The sequence below is a fragment of the Meriones unguiculatus genome, chromosome 8 (assembly GCF_030254825.1).
Source record: "Meriones unguiculatus strain TT.TT164.6M chromosome 8, Bangor_MerUng_6.1, whole genome shotgun sequence".
Classification (NCBI taxonomy): domain Eukaryota; kingdom Metazoa; phylum Chordata; class Mammalia; order Rodentia; family Muridae; genus Meriones; species Meriones unguiculatus.
This window is the reverse complement of record NC_083356.1, coordinates 111,134,835-111,157,879: the sequence shown is the minus strand read 5'-3', so window position 1 is coordinate 111,157,879 and position 23,045 is coordinate 111,134,835. Positions and strand designations below refer to the sequence as shown.

General features: G+C 39.0%; 1 protein-coding gene and 1 non-coding gene across 2 annotated transcripts in view; one reads left to right on the top strand and one right to left on the bottom strand.

Annotated features, from left to right (window-relative positions):
- The window catches only part of Znf804a (zinc finger protein 804A), a 224,851-nt gene extending 202,255 nt beyond the window's left edge, over positions 1-22,596 (top strand). The window contains exons 3-4 of the mRNA XM_060390384.1: positions 14,622-14,752; positions 16,656-22,596. Of these exons, the coding sequence (XP_060246367.1) occupies positions 14,622-14,752; positions 16,656-19,842 (3,318 nt within the window). The 3' untranslated portion in view covers positions 19,843-22,596. The remainder of the gene's footprint in view (positions 1-14,621; positions 14,753-16,655) is intronic.
- On the bottom strand, positions 12,450-12,556 carry LOC132656187 (U6 spliceosomal RNA). The gene has a single exon (XR_009594110.1). It is a non-coding gene; the product is annotated as a U6 spliceosomal RNA (small nuclear RNA).
- Positions 22,597-23,045: the final 449 nt, after the last annotated feature.

Here is a 23,045-nt window from a genome sequence, read left to right as displayed (position 1 = left end):
AGTAGGATATTTTAAAATGCTTAGCATTTATCCAAACTGTACCATCTATGTATGGGTTTGAATACTATTTATCTGATGTTACTTTGATGAGGCGTATTAAGGTCAAAAAGGTGACAATTTATGTCGAAAATAGGAAAATAAGATGTATTTTTTTCAGTCTTTTAAAAAATTTATTTATTTTTTATAAATTAGTTTACTCACTTTTGTATCCAGTTGTAGGCCCCTCCCTCATCTCACAATCCCACCCTCCCTCCTTCTTCTCTCCCTATGCCCCAATCATATTTTCCTACTTCTAAAATCACAGGTGAATGAAGAACTGGCTCATAGAGTCAAAAGATTTTTGTTGTTGTTGTTTTCTTTCCAATCAGCATGGTTCAGTGGTCAAACAGATTCTAGCTGCATGGTAAAAAGACAGCTTCTCTGGTCGGAAAGGGCTGCATTTTGCTGGAATACTTGTTAATATGAAGACAATACCTCATCTGATCTAATTCAAATTTCTCTTTGAACCTTCACAAGAAGGTTGCTATAATGCAGTCAGCAACAGTTTCATCCATACTCGGTGATGAAGACAAAGGAAGCATCCGTCCTCCTCTTACATCTTCTTGACCAGTGATTAGTAGAGTGGCCAATAGATAGACCAAGTAGCTGGGACACAGTGAGAACAATGCGCCGCATCATCAAATAGCAAAGATGCGCCTTACCAGGACATAGGGCAAAACTTAGAGATATCAACAGTCAGTGTTCTTCAACCCAGTAAATATTCTCAATTTCTCCTTCGAGTTTGAATTACCCATCAGCACCAGCCCCAGCCTTTCAATGTAGACCCCTCCACATTCCTTCCTCACACAAAGCTTGTAGCCACCCTGCTGCCAACTGGTGGTCAATCCTGGCATTCCTGGTGGCCGCTCTTTTTGCTTGTAGTTCTCACCTGAGAAGAATTTTCCTTCCCATAGGGGTCTTCAGGTATTGACCTGTTCTGTGTACCGCAAAGGTGAACTACTCAACCATGGTATTAGGACACAGTGCTGCCTGAAAAGAGTGAAGAAAATTTCAAGTTTTAGGAGTGAAAGGCTGATGCAAGTCCCAAAGTGAGTAGATTCTGATGACTAAGATGATATTGGTTCACATCTATTCCCCAAGAAACAGGGCACTGTGGAGAAACTTCAGAGTTCCTTTCAGCATTCAAGGTGGATGAACAAAAACAGCTGGGGCTGAAGCTGGCAACAGCACAGGCTCTAAGAGCGACAATCAATAAATGGGACCTCATGAAACTGAAAAGCTTCTAAAATGCAAAGGAAACTGTCAGCAGAAACAAAGGACAGCCTACAGATTAGGAAAGGACCTTCACCAACCCTATATATGACACAGGTCTAATACCCAGAATATATGAAGAACTCAAGAAATTAAACACCAACAAATCAAGTAATCCAATTAAAAAACAGGTACAGAGCTAAACAAAGAATTCTCAATAGAGGAATATCAAATGAGAGAAAAGCACTTAAAGACATGTTCAACATCTTTAGTCATCAGGGAAATGCAAATTAAAATGATCCTGAGATTTCACCTTACACCTATCAGAATGGCTAAGATCAAAAACTCAAGCGACAACATATGCTGGAGAGGATGTGGAGAAGGAGAACCCTCCTCCATTGCTGGTGGGAATGTAAACTTGTATTTTTATATCTACAACATAACAAATAATATTTTTTTTTATTCTTTACAAGATTACCAGTGAGTGTTTTACTGCTAATTTACTGGTAACTAAACCGTTATTTGTGTTTTTTCTTTTTCTTTATACACTATGACAATGATCTTAAGGCATTTCTAAATGCATCAATATTTAATAAGTATAGTAATAGTCTATGCTATAATTACTAAAGTTTCATTATTAACATGTTTTATACTTGCTTAATTTTAACTGTACATATCTTTACCCACTAGATGGATATTAACACTTAGTAACCCCAGATAATCTCCAAATTAGACTAATTATATATACTTACATATGGAAGACAACTAATGCCACATGAAAGACTAATGCCATAGAATAAAGGATGGATTTGTAAAAGTATTACATATATATGTGTGTACATAAATATGAATATTTGTAGAATTGTTCTTCATTCTAGTATTTATTTATGCTGGAATACAAATGCATGTAGTTTACATAATTTGGGTTTGGAGATTTTATCAATAGTAGATATCTACGGGGACAGGAAGATATCTAAATGGGTAATTTCATTCACCATTACTAAGTAGGACTGAAACAAGGCCTCTAAGGTTACATCAGTTTAGTTTACAAAAAGAGGAAAAACATTTGTTAATCTTTAATTTGCAAATCATTTATCAGAATCAACGTTGTATATCAGTTTGATAGCCATTCATTAAAAATTGAAGCACAGTGAAAGGAGTAGAAGTACATGTATTTCTGAAGGTTAACATAGACTCTTTCTTTTTTCTGTTCACACACTCTGGCACTGAGGCAGCTCAGGCCGCCTTTATTTATTCATCTATTTTTCCACAGCTGAAAAGGTTTTACTGTCATTTTCTCTTTCCCATCTACAGCTTCTTCTAAGAACTTTCTACATTTAACAATAATGGGTACACTGTACTTTTTTCCCATCCTTCTCCTCAATCTTTGTGGTATCCTGCTAATTCATGAACCATACCAAGAAGAAGAAAATACATCTTCAGCAAGCAGTTAATACCTCAATATAGACTCTTCAGAGAAAATTTGAGGAGCTTCAGTTGGGCTACTACATTTTTCCAGTGAATCTCGGGTCCTCTCTCAGGAGTAAAGTCTTTTTAATGAATGAATTTAAGAATGGGCTGTGAAGGAAACATGATGACAATTGTTTAGTTAAAAACAAAACAAAACAAACAGTTCAGAGCAGGCAAGCTTTAAGGCGAGGCAGCTTCCTGAAGGAAGGACACAGGGAAGAGAAAGAACAAAAAGAATGTGTTTTGTAAATGGTAGAAAAAAATGTGGAATAACTTTATAGATAAAAAGTGAGAAAGCCTGGAGTGTCCAAGCAAGCATAGTCAGGCTTTGGCATGTATCTGAAAGGGAAAAAGGAGATTGAATAAAATAAGGGAAAGAATAAATTATGCTTCTTTGAGTGACTCAGAAAAGCAGGCGAGTTTTCACAGCTGTCTGGTTTCAGGTACACGGGTGACTACACAGAGAGCAGGGCTTCTGGGAGGGAAACACATTGTTTCACTGGGGAGACGAGTAGTTGCCCCTTCTCCCCAGCATCTCCTTAGGTGAGTGACTCTTCCTGGGTGCTGCTCCCTTGCCCAGGTGACTGGCCAGCCAAAATGGAGTGTTAGCTCTCCCAAGGAAAGTTCTGTGTCTGTTTAGTGTTGCTGGTATAGAATTGAATTCAGAGCAGAACACGTGGTATTGCAGCAGTAAATTTCAAAGATAATATTTATAGAAACTTCAAGTTGATTTAATCAGCCCTATTAGATACATTGCTATCTGATGACTATTCCAAGGTGCTGCAAACACCTGCGATAATGTACTTGCTATGGATATGTGGGATGAACATAAGGTAGAGAATAGCTTTTGTTTCTGTTTAAAAAAATTAGCCATGAGTCATACTGGGCAGACTGCTCAGACCCTGAACAATCATTTAGCCAATGTAGCTCATGCCTTAGTTGTACATAAAGGAATTAATGCTCAACTAAAAGGAAGCTTGATGGTGTTCAATCAGAGGATTGACCTCATGCAGGAGCAAATTGATACCCTATGGCAAATCGCTCAATCTGGCTGTCATTGAAAGTATGCTGGACTTTGAGTCACTAGCATACAACATGAGAATTTTTCCTGTGCTGCAAATCTGTCTAAACAATTGTCGAGCTATATTTTAGGTAATTGGACTGAAGAATTCGATACTACGATGGAGCAGCTGAGAGTGGCCATTGTCACAGTAAATTCTACCAGAGTGGACGCAGGACTAGCCACAGGATTATCAACATGGATTGCTGCAGCCATGAATCATCTGAAGGAATGGGCGGGCATGGGAGCGTTAGCAGGCCTTCTGGTGTTGGTCTCCTTGGTTTGCCTGTGGTATATATGCAAGATTAGAGTCTCACAACAGTGTGATGCAGCCATGATCATTCAGGCCTTTACAGCCATTGAAGCAGGACATTCTCCCCAAGCATGGTTGGATACCATAAAAAGCTAAAATGATACGCTCAGGATGCGAGGCTAAGCACTGCATTCAGGGTCAGCCGCTTTCGACCCAGAGAAGAGCATGTCTGATTGCATGCGGGTTGATGCCCCAGGTCCCGCCTCTGAGAAAAAGGTATCAGACGGGTCTGATGCTCTTTGGGTGGATGACACCTAAATGAACATCGGTACAAAGTCCCAATTTATTTCTAATATCAGAGATCAGACCTCTACTCTTGCCTGATGTGTCTAAAACAAAAAGGGGGGACTGTAGAGAGCTGCGGAATGCCTTAAAGATGGAGCTGGTTTCTGCCTTCCACCTTCCCGATGGTGAGTGCTCTCTGTCACGAACAATTCCACATTTGGCTAAGGCTGAGGATCTGGCTTGCTTCCATGTATGTGGACCTATCTGCATTGCCCACGTGGCACGCCTGGGTTGGCTACCCAGAGGCTATTTAAGCTGTGGGCTGGCTTTCCCCAGGGTCCGAGGATTGTTCAAGGTTCCTGAATAAACTGCATTAAAAAAAAAAAAAGAAAGAAAAAAAAAAGAACTTCATGTAATGGCAAAAAAAAAAAAAAAATTCATCTCAGTCTGTGAGTTTAACTTTCAGGTACTCTTCTTAGTCAACTAAAAGTCCTAATACAACAAAATAATCAAATATTGTTTAATTGCTAAAGTAAAATTATTGTTTACCTTATGAAGATAAATTTGTCATGCATATTTTCACACTTTCAATATGCACATATATATGTATATGTGTATATATATGCATATATATATGTTGTATGATATCATTATGCTCTTTTATTAATGGCACTACAGTCCAAAGATGTGAAAAGTATTTTAACACTTTTGGTAATAAAAGACATAATATGTATTTATAAAGTTGAGCCATAAATCAATCATCCTTCATTTTCATTCATTCTTGCGACTTGTGGCTTTTGAAAATGATCATGTCCATGCCGCTCACAATCAAGTTTCTATTGCCCTCACTCTACTACTAAAGATTTTATCCAGATTTTTGTTAGCAAATTTTCAAAGCCTCCTATTGTAAGAGGAAGTTAATCACAGCCACCCTGTGCCAATTCAATTTGATAAGCATTCATGAGCACTTACAAAGGAGGAGACACTTCCGATCCAGCACTTAAGAAAATGAACTCATAGTTGGAAAATCAGTTTTAGACAGAACACACACTGATTGCCAAGACTTTTATATTAGAATTAGAATGAGGTTTTTATCCACAAAGAGAACCTTGAGTTAATGGAATCTAAAGAATGAGAGGCCTTGGGGAAAGATATTGTTCAGATCTGATATGCCATTAAGAGATTAGATGCTTTTAAAGCTGCCAGGAGAAAAGTCCAAGTGATACACACTCATGATAGTAATGGGAAACTAAATTTGAAAAAAATATAAAGAGACTTCTACAGTATCGCTCAGCATAATGCCATTGATTAAATAATGACTAGAGAGAAATTACACCTTGAAGTCTGATAACATCCAGTAGAATACCATCTCTGGAAAAAATGTATTTGCTAACATTCTAATAGATCACTCTGCACAGTGCATCTCAAGAACGCTGAATTGATTTAGAAAATGGAGATGCTTATTCTTTGTGGCTGTTACTTCTTTCTAAGGGAAAAAGCATACTTAAGATTTAAAAAGCCACTGAAATAGTTTTTGATAAAAACAGCTCTCCCAAAGTTCAGTTCAAACTTTTGGAAAGAGTAACAGTGGCTAATACAAAACAGTGAAATATGAAACTATTAGCAGATATATTGAAGGAAACATAATGATTTACTTATGTTTTATTATTAAAATTTTATTTTTATATTAATTACAGTTTATTCACTTTGTATCCCAGCCGTAGCTCCCTCTCTCATTCCCTCCCAACCCCACCCTCCCTCATCTCCTCCCATGCCCCTCTCCTAGTCCACTGATAGGGGAGGTCCTCATCCCCTTCCATCTGACCCCAGCCTATCATGTCTCATCAGGACTAGCTGCATTGTCTTCCTCTTTGGACTGGTAAGGCTGCTCCTCCCTCAGGGGGAGGTGAACAAAGAGCCAGCCACTGAGTTCATGTCAGGGACAGCCCCTGCTCCCCTTACTAGAGTACCCACTTGGATACTGAGCTGCCATGGGCTACATCTGTGCAGGAGTTCTAGGTTATATCCATGAATGGTTCCTGGTTGGCGTATCAGTCTCAGAGAAGGCCCTGTGGCCAGATTTTATGGTTCTGTTGCTCTCCTTGTGGAACTTCTGTCCTCTCCAGGTCTTACTGTCTCCCCTTTTTTTCATGAGATTCCCTGCACTCTGTGCAAAGCTTAGTTATTAGTCTCAGCATCTGCTGAGACTTTGATACACTGCTTTGATACAGAGTCTTTCAGAGGCCCTATGTGGTAGGTTCCTGTCCTGTTTCCTGTTTTCTCCTTCCAGTGTCCATCTCGTTTGTCTTTCAGGGGGAGGTTTGATCATCTTACCCAGGGAAGGAAAACACTTGAAGTTTTGGTTGTTTTTTTGTTTTTTGTTTTTTGTTTGTTTTTTTTTTTTACTAATGTTGTAAATGGATTTTTTTATACTGACTAGTTCTATCCTAGAAGAGAAGAAGAAGAAGGAAGAGAAGGAGTAGGAGGTCACTGGAAGTATGTCCCATGAGATAAATGTTATAGAAAACTTTAAATATCATTCCAGAATAAATAGAGCTGAAAAGAACTATGGAGGGACAGTTTGGACTATTTATTTTCAAATTAAATAGTTAGTGTCACTACTGTTTAATTATAACTTTTGGGGCTGACTTTTTTTTTTTAATTCCTTATGCTCTTTGCCAAAAGGATAGCCTAACAATGAAATATTGCTGGCTGTCCTGTTAGAATCACAATTAAATAGTGTAGTGACAAAGCATCAAGGTTGATGAACAGGAAATAAAATTCCCATCTTCAAAAGTGAAAGAAAAAGAAAGAAAGAAAGAAAGAAAGAAAAGAAAAGAAAAGAAAATAGGTTCTCCTAATTCATAGACTTTTACTGACAAGTTAGTTAAGGAGGATTAAATTAGAATTCTATTAATGAAACAGAAGTGTGTGTAAACAATTTACAATGGACTCCACGAATATCAACTTAGGATACTCATTTCATGTGAAAATCTGTGTTAAATAGGATGATATTTATTTCTATCATTATCTATCTGTTTAACATCTATCTATATAATTTATAAACTATGATAGATAGATACTAAGAAAGAAAGATAGATAGAAAGAAAGAAAGAAAGAAAGAAAGAAAGAAAGATAGATAGATAGATAGATAGATAGACGGTAGATCTTTTGGCCTTAGTTCATATAATAGTATATAATTTTAGACCTGGGTTTTTCTTTTCTCAAGCAAAATAAACAACCCAGGTTTGTTATAGCCACATCCTTTACATGGCCTTAGCGACTTGGACCTGATTGGCAGTTTTGAAGGAATGAATAAAACACAAGCACAGCAAAGGCACAGGAAAAAATATCTGAGTATGGATTTGTCTCTTTGTTGGAGAAATAAAAGTACCCCATGAGCTCAGAGAGTTTCTTATATAGAGTTAAGCAGAGGCAGGATTATTCTATGCAGCTGAACAAGAATGAGGTTATTACATTGGATCAACAAAGATGCAGGGTCTGTGGTGTACAGCTGTATCAACGAGGCAGATTTAGCTAGCCTTCGTTGGATCAGTCTCTGTAGGAAAGCAATCTTCTGGCTATGCACATCCAGGGGAAGAAAGCTATGATGTATGATTAATTTTCAGCCAACCAGTGAAGATCTTGTGTGTTGAACCTTGGATCTAAGGACATAAAATTATCGGGCTGACCATATTCCAAAGCTGTAGACTTTCAGTTTCAGTGTACTTATGTACAGGAAAATAGCAAAGAAAGAAAGCAATGATCCAATGAAAATTCTTTGAGTTCAGGAAAAGATGGACATAAAAGTCAGTAAACACATACTAAATATTGACAGACCAGCCCTTTCCCAAACTTTCTCAGGATAAACCGATTTAAACACAACCGCCTGGCAAATGCTATAGATTATATATGAGAAAGCATGAAAGCAATGCAGTGTACCCTGACTCAGGGTACACTGACAGGGACGGGTTTTATAAGTATGTTCTGACACCCAACAAGAATAAACATGTCTCATAAATTTAATGTAAATATTTCTCATAGAAGGCACTAAAACACATCCAAGAACACTCCAGGGAATAAAATGCACCTGAGGTAAAAAAAAAAAAAAATAACTCTGCTTTTTTTCCTGGAGCTTCTTTTACAGTTTCCCAAGGCATTGTTCACCATGCATCAGTCTCATCAGACTATGTTCCAACAAAGGACATTTTTTATAAATACTATCAACACCTCCAGAAGGGAAGCTTTTGTATTTCTCTCAGAACACAGACTTGACACACGTGGGACAGAAGAAGAAGGATTTGCAATTTATTCATGGGTCTGTCCACGAGGTAATCACGCCCACACCAAGCATTACATATTCACTCAGGACATGAAGTGTTCAGGTCTTCATCTGCTTCTCCACATTGCTTGATATTTGATCCCCTGGAAAGATTCACAACCATCAACATCCTCCTCGAGTGCCTCAGGATGCCGCAGCGACCTGCTTAGAAATGGCAACTGCATCCCAGGCACCGTGTTTGCTACGTTCGCAGTGTTCATCTCTGAGCACGGGCGCTCTTCTTTGATTCCCCGTGAACTAACAGCCAAGGGGCATTAGCGTTATCAACAGATCTTCAACAATGAGACTTGTGATCAAGTAACTATGGGTCTGAGGTTAGACATGATTGTTCTGTGACTGTTCTAGCTGCTTCAAAGTGTTTCTTATTAACTGATGAAGTATCTCTACAGCTTAGTTCCCACCCCCTACCAATCTTTATTCTAATGTTGTAATCTGAATAAACAATCTCATGGTGAAAATACCATAGGTTGATTCCTAATTAGTCATGCCTCATACAATACTCTTGATTAGTGATGGAATCGTTGACTTAATACTCACTGATCAAATTCATGAGGCGGATTCGTATGTTACAACATAGAAGAGTCCATCTTAGTTAAATGAAGAGTCATCACTGTTGACCCTGAAGAATTTGTCATCTTACAAGGCAAATCGTGAAAAGGTTCTATAAAATTTATAGGCTTTTTATTTTAGCCCTATCCCTTACAGGAATAAAATTATATCAATTAATTTGTAGATCTCCAAGAGAGATTTTCCCAGTCATATGTCCAGATGAAAACAGTTTGACTGGAGAAATGGCAAGCATGCTAACAAATTGTAAATGTGAGCTACTTTAAGGCGCTGAATTTGTCCCGAAACCAGAGTTTTACAATAAACGTGCCCTTCCTCATCACTGTATTTGAAATAGTTCCTTTTCTATCCATATCCCTGTAGCCATTTGTTTCATCCATGTCAAGTTAGACTTTAGTATCTACTATACAATACAAATAACATTTTTATACACGCCAACATCCGTCCCTCTTGACCACATTAGAAAAAGAAAAAGAAAAAGAAAAAGTTCTTCATTGTCACAGATATTTAAAATGTCCTCAGAATAGCACTTGTGAAACAGAGGGCTCCTAGGTAACTGTAAATGAATATATGCTACCACAGCTACCTCAGGCAGACTTGAAGGTTGGGAAGCTTAAACAGCAACACCACTACGCTTGAGTATTATATCGTAGACTATGCAGGTTCTAAGAAATCCTGATTTTTACACAATTGTGTAGTAATCATTCTGGACAAGTGCATCTTATTTGCTTATTTTCAGTTTTCTTCAAGGAAAGCTTTGTGAACATTGTAAGACTCAACAAGGTATGTTTCCTTAATAAATTTTAGGAAGAAATAGCAGAGGTAAATGGAGAAATACCAAAGACACATATGTTTGAAAATGATTCAACCTTCCCATTAAACATTGCAATATAGCATTACTAGTTGTCAAATTTGAAACTTAGAGAAATGTTACTCAACAGTGATAAAATACAAACGTGTAGATGATTTGAAGGACTGTAAGAAAAAAACCTAAGATTTGTGTAGCTGTTTGGAAAGTATTAAAATGTTAAGAAAGGACTGCTTGATCAATTTGATTACAGAATTAATATGTTCAAAAAACTATCTGGTGATGGACATGTGTATAAAATATGTATAAAATATTTAATTATTTTATAGAATTTTGAAAACAAAAAGGTTGTTAGTCAGTGTGTGAGCAAACTTTTTTCAAGACAGGGTTTCCCGTGTAGCCTTGGCTGCCTTGGACTCACTTTGTAGAGCAGGCTGGCCAGAGTGCGGGATTACCACCATGTACCACCATGCACAGCTGCTGGGCAATCTTTTTTGCTTTTGCTTTTTTTTTAATTTTTATTTTTAATATTAATAACAGGTTATTTACTTTGTATCCCAGCCATAGCCCCATCCCTCATTCCCTCCCAATCCCACCCTCCTTGCCTCATGTCCTCCCTGCTCCTTTCCAAGTCCACTGATAGGGGAGGTCCTCCTCCCCTTCCATCTGACCTTAGCTTATCAGTTATCTTTGGGACTGGCTGCAATGACCTTCTCTGTGGCCTAGCAAGGCTGCTCCTCCCCTGGAGGTGGGGGGAGGTCAAAGAGCTAGCCATTGAGTTCTTGTCAAAAAATAGTCCCTGTTCCCCTTACTAGGTTACCCACTTGGATACTGAGCTACCATTGGCTACATCCGAGCAGGGGTTCTAGGTTATATCCATATATGGTCCTTGGTTGGAGAAACAGTCTCATAAAAAACCCCTGTGTCACACATCGACCCCAACACCTTAATAGCAGGAGACTTCAACACCCCACTCTCATCAAGGGACAGATCATCTAGACAGAAGCCAAATAGGGAAATTAAAGCCACTTACAGAGGCCCTAATTCAAATGGACCTAACAGATGTCTATAGAACTTTTCACCCAAACTCAAAAGAATATACCTTCTTTTCAGCATCTCATGGAACCTTCTCCAAAACAGACCATATAGTTGGTCACAAAACAAGCCTCAATAGATACAGAAAGATTGAAAAAAATCCCCTGTATTCTATCTGACCACCATGGACTAAAGCTGGACCTCAACAACAATGGAATTAGAAAAAAGCCTTCACGCACATGGAAACTGAACAATTTGCTACTCAATGACAGCTGGGTTAAGGAAGAAATAAAGAAAGAAATTAAAGACTTCCTAGAATTCAATGAAAATGAAGGTACAACATACCCAAACTTGTGGGACACAATGAAAGCAGTGCTTAGAGGAAAATTCATAGCACTAAGTGCCTTCAAGAGGAAATTTGTAACATCTCATACAAGCAACTCAATGGCCCAACTGAAAGCCCTAAAAAAAACAAAAAACAAAAAAAAAAAAAAAAAGAAGCAGATACACCCAAGAGGAGGAGATGGCTGGAAATAATCAAACTCAGGGCTGAAATCAATCAATTAGAAACAAATAAATCTATTCAAAGAATCAATGAAACCAAGATCTGTTTCTTTGAGAACATCAACAAGATAGACAAACCCTTAGCCAAACTAACTAAAAGGCATAGGAAAACTATCCAAATCAGCAAAATCAGAAATGAAAAGGGGGACATAACCACAGACACTGAGGAAATCCAAACAGTCATTGGGTCGTACTACAAAAGCCTATATGACACAAAACTTGAAAATCTAAAAGAAATGGCATTTTTATTGATAGATTCTATCTACCAAAATTAAGCCATCTACCAAAATTAAGTCAGATAGATTTGAAAATCTAAAAAAAAAAAAAAAAAAAAAATGGCAATTCTATTGATAGATTCCATCTACCAAAATTAAGTCAGATAGAAAGATCAAATATCCCTATATCCCCCAAGGAAATTGAAGCAGTCATCAACAGTCTCCCTTCCTAAAAAAGCCCTGGGCCAGATGGTTTCAGCCCAGAATTCTACCAGACCTTCAAAGAAGTGCTAACACCAATTCTCTTCAAACTATTCCACGAAATAGAAACAGAAGGAACATTACGAAACTCATTCTATGAAGCCACAGTTGCCTTGATACCTAAATGATGAAAAGACCCCCCCCCCCCAAAAAAAAAGAGAACTTCAGACCTGAGCAAATTTTTAATCTTAATTTTAAATTTTCTCTTCTTGGTCATAACACACCTCATCTGTGACCGGAAACATTATTATTCTATTTTGAATTGAATGTAAACTTATTAGTTCAACTCTTTCATGACACATGTTCTATAACATATACAAGGATTATGAATATTTATTATATCTGTTTGTTATATCTGTATATAAAAATTAACTTTTGCGCAGGGGCCATGCTAATCTTCTCTGTATCGTTCCAATTTTAGTATATGTGCTGCCGAAGCGAGCACGCATGTCTGATTGCATGTGGGTTGATGCCCCAGGTCCCGCCTCTGAGAAAAAGGTATCAGACGGGTCTGATGCTCTTTGGGTGGATGACACCTAAATGAACATCTGTACAAAGTCCCAATTTATTTCTAATATCAGAGATCAGACCTCTACTCTTGCCTGATGCGTCTAAAACAAAAAGGGGGAACTGTAGAGAGCTGCGGAATGCTATGCCTTAAAGATGGAGCTGGTTTCCGCCTTCCACCTTCCCGATGGTGAGTGCTCTCTGTCACGAACAACTCCACATTTGGCTAAGGCCGAGGATCTGGCTTGCTTCCATGTATGTGGACCTATCTGCATTGCCCCCGTGGCACGCCTGGGTTGGCTACCCAGAGGCTATTTAAGCTGTGGGCTGGCTTTCCCCAGGGTCCGAGGATTGTTCAATGTTCCTGAATAAACTGCATTGAAAAAATAAAAAAATAAAAAAAAATAATGTAATAAAAACCTTCAGCTTCAGCACCAAAAAAAAAAAAAAAATTAACTTTTGCTAAATATTTCATTTAAAGATGTAAAAATCTTTGTCGTACTTCTTAGATATTTGGAACCTTATAAATATACTTGACTTCTAAGAACTGGAAATGTTCTAAAGTACTGATTTCTAAAATTGATCAATATGTGATCATTGTGAATTTATACCCCAAAACAAGTTAATGAATCTTGTAATTTATAGTTACATTTGTCAGCCTTTTGGAAACAATGATATCAAATATTTTGTGACAAAGTTGTACACTTTAACATTTATGACATGGTTTAACTAAGGTCTGAATGTAATACTTCAAGAGCTTCTGAAGAAATGGATTATGGGTAACGAGAAAACCTGAAATGTTTGTTATGTAAATAGTATTAAGAATGTAACACAGAAATAAAGGAGAGTGTTATATAAATGTATAAACCTACCTATAAAATTCATGGACTGAAATATCAGAAGTAACTTGAACATGATTCTGTGTGTAACAGTTTACTGTTGTTACAGGATGCTGTATGGATACAATTAAAAGTTAAGTCTGTGACAAAGCAGAGTTTAATACTCATTTGACAAAGTGAATATGTTTTGAGATATGTATAGAAAATTCCTGATTTGGATGATATAAGAAATTCACCGACAAGTTTAATAAACATCTATTGAGTATGTCCTTTGTACTCCGGTCTTATGGTATAGGACAATTAACATGCCTAGAGCACTTTGTTGAGAATTTATTCAACAACATCATAAAAATAAGATCATTTCATATCTCGTTATAGAATCCTTCTCTGAAGAAACAATTCATCACAATTTCAGAACATGATAAACTATGGAGAAAAATACTGTTTAAATATTTTTATCTACAAAAGATACAAGAGTTAGAATAACTCAGCATGAACCCTTGGGTATTCCTTCAATTACATCATACTTGTGGCTATTTATTGTTGTTATTCAAGTGTGTTTGCATTTTTCTTACCTTCAACCTAGAAAAGCAAATCTTCTTTACTGCACATTAAAAAACAATGTTCAACATAATAATTTTCCAAACAAAATTAATATTTTCTCTAAGATTGAGATTTGGCAAAAGTACCTGAGATTTGACAGAAAGAATTTTTTTTTAACACTTCAGTAGGAAACAATTGCTCTAGGTTTTATGGCTTTATATTCTGGTACAGAACACATTCAAATAAAAGAGGTTTTATTTTATACCCAAAATCTATAAATGTGTTGAGTTTCTATGAAGCTTACATTTATGGGCTTAAGAAAAGCCTCTGATGCATCTTCTAAATTAAGCAAGTATTCCTAAGAGGCAATGATCAATAAGAGAAGAAAGGTTGCAATTTCAAAATACCCAAGGTGAGGAGGCACCTTTCACAGTAATATGATTTCTCAGTTGGGCATTTTTACAAACCAAAGCAGAAGAAAACAGTTTTGTGAGAAACAAGTTTGGATTGATGCTATGTTTTCCTTTGATAAAGTCAATGTATTGAAAAATCTCTGCATCAAAGTAACTTTAAAGTTGTTCTAGACTTAGAGACTACTAATTATTTCCATATTTTTAATAGAGACTCAAAGAACTGAAACAGAGAGAATTTGCTCGAAATGTAGCCTCTAAATCCAGGAAGGATGAGAGAAAACAGGAAAAGGCACTCCAGCGTCTTCACAGGCTGGCTGAGCTAAGGAAGGAAAGTGTGTGGTGAGTGAAGAATGAAACATTAACTTTTCTTAAAATACACCTCAAAACAGCAGCGGGCGTCAGAAAGAAAGGGCACAAATCTATTTATTCCAGCACATAGAAAAAGGCATGTATGTTTTCATGGCTTTCTGCAGAAGTGAGGAGTAATTTGAATTTCATGCAAATACCTGTTTAATGCACATTTCACTAAAACTCCCAAATTACTGTAATCTCAGCTTATAAAAGTAAATTTCACATCAGTAGAGGCTTGTATCTAAGCCATCTTAATTGAAAGCTGTCCTGTTTCTTCATGAAATTCAAACCATTTGACTGAAGATGACTCTTGGCAAAACCTGTTTTTGAGATCTTATTTTATTTTTTAAAATGATAATTTGGAGAAAATTTCTTTGAAATTACTTCTAAATTTGAAAAACGAGGTCAGGAAGATACTGCCGCTTCAGAAGCAGCTGGAAATTAGTTTTGCTGCGAATAAACGATACTGGGCTCTTAGAAGTTCACAGCTCTTAAACTCTGACCCGCTTCTCCCAGCTAGCAGCTCTGGGTGTGAGCAGTTACAATTCAGACCTCACAAGCCCGGCTGGTGCAGGGGTGTTAAAGGGAAATCACTTTGCAAAGTGCCCTTCTTTCCCTCCACAAATGAAGTCTCTCTTGTTACTGTCTATTACAAAGATCTCACACTAAATTAATTCATAGGAAATACTGTTACAGAATATTTTGACTTAAAAACATATTTAAGAATTTCAAGTTTAAATTTTAAAACAATGTGAAGTATTTTTTCTTTTTTATCCTGTGTGGAGCTGTTCAGAGAAAGAGCTGCTCAGCTGTAGCGATGAGATCTGTTTAGTGGTATGCCACCGGATGCAGGGGTGATGCAAACCAAGCCTGTAAAGAATCGTGGGACCTAATGACCACACAACAGAATGTTTTAGAGATAGAAGTGGCAACATAGCTTCTGAGATATTAACAAAGCTGTATTTATAAGAGATAAGCACTGTGTCTAACACTTCCCTTTATTAAAACTTTCAATACACAGTTTTACTGTACAGACACACAACGTACACATAAATTCCTTATTAATCTTGTGCATAAGAAAATGGTAATGATATTTAGAAGCAAGAGAGGGAAGATGGATGTTCATTGTGTTAGTGATTTTTAAAGTCATCCATAATATGTGGTTATTTGAAACTCCTTAAAAATAAACATTTTTTAAGAAAATCATTATATAGAGGAAAAATTTGAAATTTAAGATAATCATTATATAGAGGAAAAATTTGAAGATTTCTAGTATTATATACAAGCCAAATTGTTCTTTTAAGTCGAAATTCAGCATTTATAATATACTGCCAAATACAGATGAAATACAATTCATATTTTAGGTGAGTAATATTCTTTCTGTGGCACGACATATTATAACATAACTTACAACTTCAGAGTAATTATAAATTGTGAGCCTAGAAAGTCCAAAGGACTCCCATCTTTCTCTAGCTAAGGTAGCTGATACAAACCCTAGACTGGGTAAAAACTGGCTAAAGCACATCATTGAACCAAATTTTCAGTCTTTGTAAAACCTTAATTAAGATTTTGTCTTTGTTTTTTTTTTTTTTACTTTTGCTTTTACATTTTTGTATCTGTTTTATAGGATCAGTGGTTGAAAAATATCTCAGTTTTAAAGTAATTTTACTGTGGGGAATTTTATGATACTCCATGAAGAGGCCAATGGGGTAGAAAAAGTTAATTGGGAAGTTAAGTGTTTCAGCAATGATCTGAAAGCAAAAGAAGGCCCTGTATACTGTTATTTAAAAATTTAAAAGAATTTAAAAAATAATTGAACTGTCTAAGACCTAAGTCACTGAATCACTTTCTAAAATCTCTCACTGACTTGCCTTTTCCACCCATTTTGTAGTGCTCCTGGCAGTGGCCCCATGTTCAAGTCCACGACTGTGACTGTGAGAGAAAATCCCAGTGACGTTTCCCCAAGCGAGACTGTAGAGCCAGCTCACAACCAGCGAGAACCGGTTCATCGTGCAGAGGGAGGGAAAGATGTTCCCGCATCCCCAGCGGACACGGAAAGGGCAAGTAACTGCACAGCAAATAGTTGCCAGCGTGGGGATCACACCCAGGCTGTCCACAGACACAGGACCGGCTTCTCGTTTGCTTTTCCCAAGAAAGCCTCTGTGAAGCTGGAGTCCTCGGCAGCGGCCTTCTCTGAGAACAGCGATGAGTCTTGTGTGGAGAAATTCAGCAGGAAGACGAGATTTGTGCCCAGCTCTTGTCACCTTCAGCTCGCCTCACCGACATGTGAGCTTCTGAGTTCTGAGAAGGCTCACTCTTCTCATCCACCAGAGGCTGTGTGTGCCGGCAAAGCAACTGCTCAGATTGAGGAGATGAAAAACGCCTCTAGTGAAAGTAATCCACTGTTAACCACTTCCTCTTGCCAACCTCAGCTCCCCGCACGTTCTGGTGCAGACACTTGCCAAAATTCAGCACCATTTGAAGATCAAATATCAACGGCAGATGTCATGGTTAGTGAAGAGGTACCTGTGAGTAACAGCCCCGATGTCATAGAAGGTCCCACGGTGCCTAATGACTGCACACCAGCACTGACTACCACAGAGGAAAAAGTTGAGATTAATGATGTGGCCAAAACGGAAACCAGAAATAAAACTGGTCATGAGCTGCTGGCACCTTCAAGTACTGCTGAGGAAAACACAAGGTTCCAAAAGAGACCAGATTCATGTAAAAGACAGTGTGATCCATTTGTACCTGTACTTAACAAACTTGGCTCCACTGTGCTTCAGTGGCCGTCAGAGATGCTGGTTTACACAGCCACAGAGCCATCGATATCATACAGCTGTAATCCACTCTGCTTTGACTTCAAGTCCACTAAATTAAAAAACCATCAAGATAAAAACAAGCCAACGGTAAATGACCTTTCTCAACCGAAGGAGGAGGAGCTTTTCAAGGGATCAGATGCTGACTGCAATGATGCAGCAGTTGGAGGAGGCACAAATGATGAAATTAGCAGCAGTAAAAATGATCACTCTCAAGCTACAACTCTTTCGGCCAGCCACATTTTGTCTAATAGTTGTGATTTAGGACAGAGTGAAAATGTCGGTCAGAGGTATAAAGGTATTTCCTGTATGAACAGAAAAACACATAATTTTACTAGGAATCAAATTAAACGAGACACTCTAAATGAAAAGTACAATAAAATCAGGTTGAAGGAAACCCGTGAACACTGGTTCCATAAAAGTAGAAGAAAGAAAAAAAGGAGAAAGTTCTGTCGACATCATCATGGGGGCACAACCAAAGAGCCTGAAACTCACGGCAAAATGGAAAGCGGCAGTCGTTGCATCGGTGAGATCCGGCAGGGCCCACTGGGACCAGTTCCTGAGAGGCAGAGAATGAGTCCAGAGCAATTGCCAGACTTATATCTGCTATCTGATGCAAGGCCCAAAGCAGCATCTGTACAGATAAGGGAAAATGAGGAAATGAATGCAACATGGAACACTGAATCCAACAACGAGGCTACAGAATCTCAGAACCATGGAGGAAAAACTGCAATATTTGTAAATGGACAAGCAAATCCACCAATGATACATTCTGAGAAGCAAAATTTGACACAGGGCAGAACTCACTGCTGTTGGAAAGGCAGAACATCAAGCCGTCGAGGGGATGACAGGTGCTTCGTTTCTCAAAGTGATGTGAAAGGCCCCAGTCAGAATCAGCCTGTCAAGAGAGGTTACAATGCTCTCACAAATGAAGCAGAGAGATTTCACAGGAAACGCAGACAACATTCGTGTTCTTACTCATCAGACGAGAGCTTAAACCAACACAATCATTTAACAGAAGAATATTTGAGACCACCAAGTGCTTCAGTCCCTTCCTGTCAGCCTAGGAAGAAACGAAGGAGAAAAAGAAGTAGATTCCACATTGGGGGAAGAACTTGGAAAATCAAAGACAGTTCAGACTATCTCACGAGGCCCAGTTCTTCTCTGAGTCACCGAGATGGATTAGTGAAGGAAGACAGAAAGGAGGAAATAAAACCACAAGAAAATGTAAGTACTGAGGAGTCCTCAGAACAAATAGAGACAGCAGACGTCCAAGGGCCGCTCTGTCCCTGCAGTGCGCTTCCTCCTGAAGCCAGCGGCCAAGGCCAGCAGTCGGCAAAGGAGACCACTCCAGGTGACCTTCCGCAGGCTTCTGGTGACCTCACTCCATCTGCACGTGTGGCAAGGCCCCCGTCAAAGGACGCCAGCGAGGGCACCTTGCTTGAGCACAATCAAAGAAGTCAGACCACAAACCGTGACGAAAAGCAAGTTCCTTTCAAGGTGCCTAACACAGAGAGAAACTTCAGAAACTCGCAGCCCAGGTCACAGGTTGGCCGCTCTGAGCTGGCCGAGGGCGGCCCGCAGGGAAAGGCTGAGGCCTCAGCAGAGTGGCTGTGCTACAATTCGGGCCTCCTCCGCCCACCCCCGCTACCCTTCAAGGAGGCCCAGGTCAGCGGCCACACCCTCGTGACCACCGAGCAAATCCTGGCCCCACTGGCCCTACCAGAGCCTGCGCTGTTCATCCCGCTGGAAAACCACGACAAGCTGAAGCCTCTGCCCTGCGAGGTCTACCAGCACATCCTTCAGCCGAACGTGCTGGCCAACAAGGTCACCATCACCTTCCCCCCGGCGCCCCTGCCTCCTCCCAGCGCGCCCGTGCAGCCTCTGCAGCGGCCCTTCTGCTCTACCTCGGTAACCACCATCCATCACACTGTCCTGCAGCATCACGCAGCCGCCGCAGCCGCCGCGGCCGCCGCCGCAGCCGCGGGAACCTTCAAAGTGCTCCAGCCACACCAACAGTTCCTTCCCCAGGTCCCTGCGCTCGCCAGAACAGCTATACCTCAGCTCTCCGTAGGAACGGTCGGGCCTCGGCTGTGCCCCGGAGGTCAGCCCGCTCTGCTGGCCGCTCCGCAGATGCCAATCATCCCTGCATCCGTCCTCCAGCCCGGCCACCTGGCCTTCCCACCCCTGCCCCATGCGCTTTTTCCTTCATTGCTTTCACCCCACCCGACCGTCATTCCCCTCCAGCCCCTCTTCTAGCCTCCACCGCAAAGGGAAAAGAACAGAGGTGTTCACCTACATGCAAAAGTGGCGGTGTAACTGACAGAATAGACTGGCCAAAGCTGCCCTTACTGATTTCAAACCATTTACTGTACGTGTAACGATGCTAATAAATTATCAAAGTTTCTGATATATAATATTACTAAAGCACTGAATAGTTTGAGGATCACTACAATATATGCTGTATATTAAAATGATGTCTTAAGAGTATGTATAATGTACATAAAATATATTTATAGTACTGTAATTTATGTTGTAAAGTTTGCTCTTGTTTTTTCTAATCTTTGTGTATTTGCACCTATTTAATGTTTAGACAAAGCGATGACCCTATTTGTTTTGTACCATGTTCCTTGAAACTGTAAATTCAGTGAAATATATCTCTTGCAATAAATTTTTGTTAATTATTTAAGTAAATCAAACTTTGGTGTTTAGGTGGTCTTCACTGATTTAGAAATATTGGATATTTTCTCTTCATGATTTTTTTTCTGCCCAGTGGTTTCACTGAATCACCAAGAACCAAGAATCTTCAGTGTTTTGCCACACTTAAGTGTTGCCATCAATCACAGGAAGTATAATAGTATATTTGTTAGGTCTCCACTTCTTTTTTTAATTTTTTATTTAACTTTTATTAATTACACTTTATTCCTTTTGTATCCCCCCATAAGCCCCCTCCCTCCTCCCCTCCCAGTCCCACCCTCACCCCCTTTCTGCATGCATGCCCCTCCCCAAGTCCACTGGTAGGGGAGGTCCTCCTCTCCTTTCTGATCTTAGTCCATCAGTTCTTATCAGAAGTGGCTGCATTGTCAGGGTTCTAGTTTATCTCCATGAATAGTCCTTGCTTGGAGTATGAATCTCTGCGAAGTTCCCTGTGTTCAAATTTTCTTGTTCTGTTGCTCTCCTTGTGGAGACCCTGTCCTCTCCAGCTCTTGCTATTTCCCACTTCTTACCTAAAATTCCATTCACTCTGCCTGTCAGTTGGCCATCAGGCTCAGCATCTGCTTTGACAGTCTGCACGACAGAGGCTCCACTTCTTATAATATCACTTATATTGAGAATTTAGTGCATTTCTTGGCCATGGATTTAGACAATAGCCATGGGAATTTATATTTAAGCAACTTTAGGATTTGAAAGGGCAGTAGTCTAAAAATCCTGCAGAATATATACTACCCCCATAAAAATACTAAAACACAAATGTCAACAAAGTAATATAAGTGTGTTCATAAAATTTTTGAATGTTAAAATTTTAAAAATTACATTAATTTTCAAGTCCTATATGAAACATATATGAAAACAGTAACATACATGAAAAAATAATTTTAATATTAATAAGTCCCTATTAAATGACAATCTGAGATCAACCACAGAAACATTGTCTGTGGCCTGATATATTCTTGAGAATATCAAGGTGGAAAAAAATCAATAGCTGTTCCTTTAGTAATCCTTTTGTAGCATCTTTCCAAATCAGGGAGCAACAACTGTAGACATTTTCCTGATTAGCTTTCCAGATTCTGCTTTATTTGTAATTATCTCAGTGTTATACTTTACCCAAACATTGATGAATAATAAAACATGTGGATGCTTAATGGAAAACCATGGAAGAAGACAACTTCCTCAAGCAAGTTTCCTAGCTGTGTCTGCTCCAGTGAAGGCCTGCTGCTAAGAAGTCTTCATCTTAGTCAGGGTGGGTTCACCTCATCAGACACAAATGTTAGGATTCTTGTTTTATCAGAGGACACAATGGACTTCAACTTCCATGTGGTTCTGTTCTGAAAACTGGATCTGCCATGTCATAAAAACCAATATTGAGTTTTATTTTAACTAAGAGCCAAAGAAGAAAGATAGGACAGTTATTTTCACTAATAATTGATGTTGATGCTCTCCTTAAAAATGCTTGTGATGGACTAAATGTGCCAATTTATGATTGAAAAATAAGTAGATAATAATAAGATAGAAGTAATTTTATTTCAAATGCTTTAAGATATTATGTCCCCCAACTGGGAACTTAAATTGAAAGAGATAAGTAAAACATTAGAAAATATCTTTAAAGACAAAGTAGATGAAGATGTCTCCTGGAAAATGCTGACCCAGACTGGCTTTCATCTAACAGAAGAAGATGGCCGCTTACGTGGCCCCAACTCAGCCTGACTGTCTGACTTTACCAAACGCACCTTGCTCTCCATCACACTATGTCCACTCTCCAGCTTGCTACTCACCTACTCGCTTACCTCTTTTGATTCCTATTCCTGGAGGGTCTCCCTGCCGCTCTTCTTTCATGTCATCACTTCTGTTTTCATTTCCAAATGAAGTGGTCCTCTAGCTGTTTAAACTGTTGTTGTCAAATCATGTGGTTAGCTACACTGGCTTAACTTTAAATGATAGTAATTGTATAGTTTGCTGCTAGCACATGACAGGAATTTCTAGTATGTAGGAGGGAGAGAGTTTTATGTAAGATGGGTGGAAATTGAACTCGACATCTAAATTGTTAGGTTGTCATGGATACAGATAGTTCAACAGGAGACCTGAGCTTCAGTTAAGTACTATCAAAGCACCATCCTTATTATAACTTCACCTCTATATTTAATACTGTTCTAAGAAATTATTTACATTTTCCTCTCATCCATTATGTGTTCAGATGTGAATTTATGAGGAGACACTTGTTCATCACCTGATAACACTCACCCTACAGCGAAGTGACTCGAATCAACGGGTGAAGAGCGACGATGAGTGGGAAATTGCACAGAAGTCAGAAAGCGTCATCAAGCAGCAGTCCATCAGACTATGAAAGTTTGAAATTCCAGCAATAGAGAAGGACTCATGTCAGTGCGGTGGCCAGCCACGCTCTGAGAGTGTGGGTTACCTCCTGGCGCTTTTCCTAAACATGACATTCTAAAGCTGGACTTAACTCTTTTCAGACATGCATCATTGTGACTCCAATATACTGTCTGTTAGTCATCGATATCACTGTAGCACATGTGGCAACCACGATGAATAACTTCAGAGTGAAACATGAGTAGGAAATGCAATTATACTCAGCTAACAAAAGGTTTTACAGGGCAGAGGAGATGTCCTAGATACAAGCCCTTGACACATAAGGGTAAGAGCTGATGCAGGGGAAAGGAAGCAGGTAAAAAGGCTAGCACAATGGCCTGTACTTCTGTAACCCCTCTGCTGCTGATAGGTGG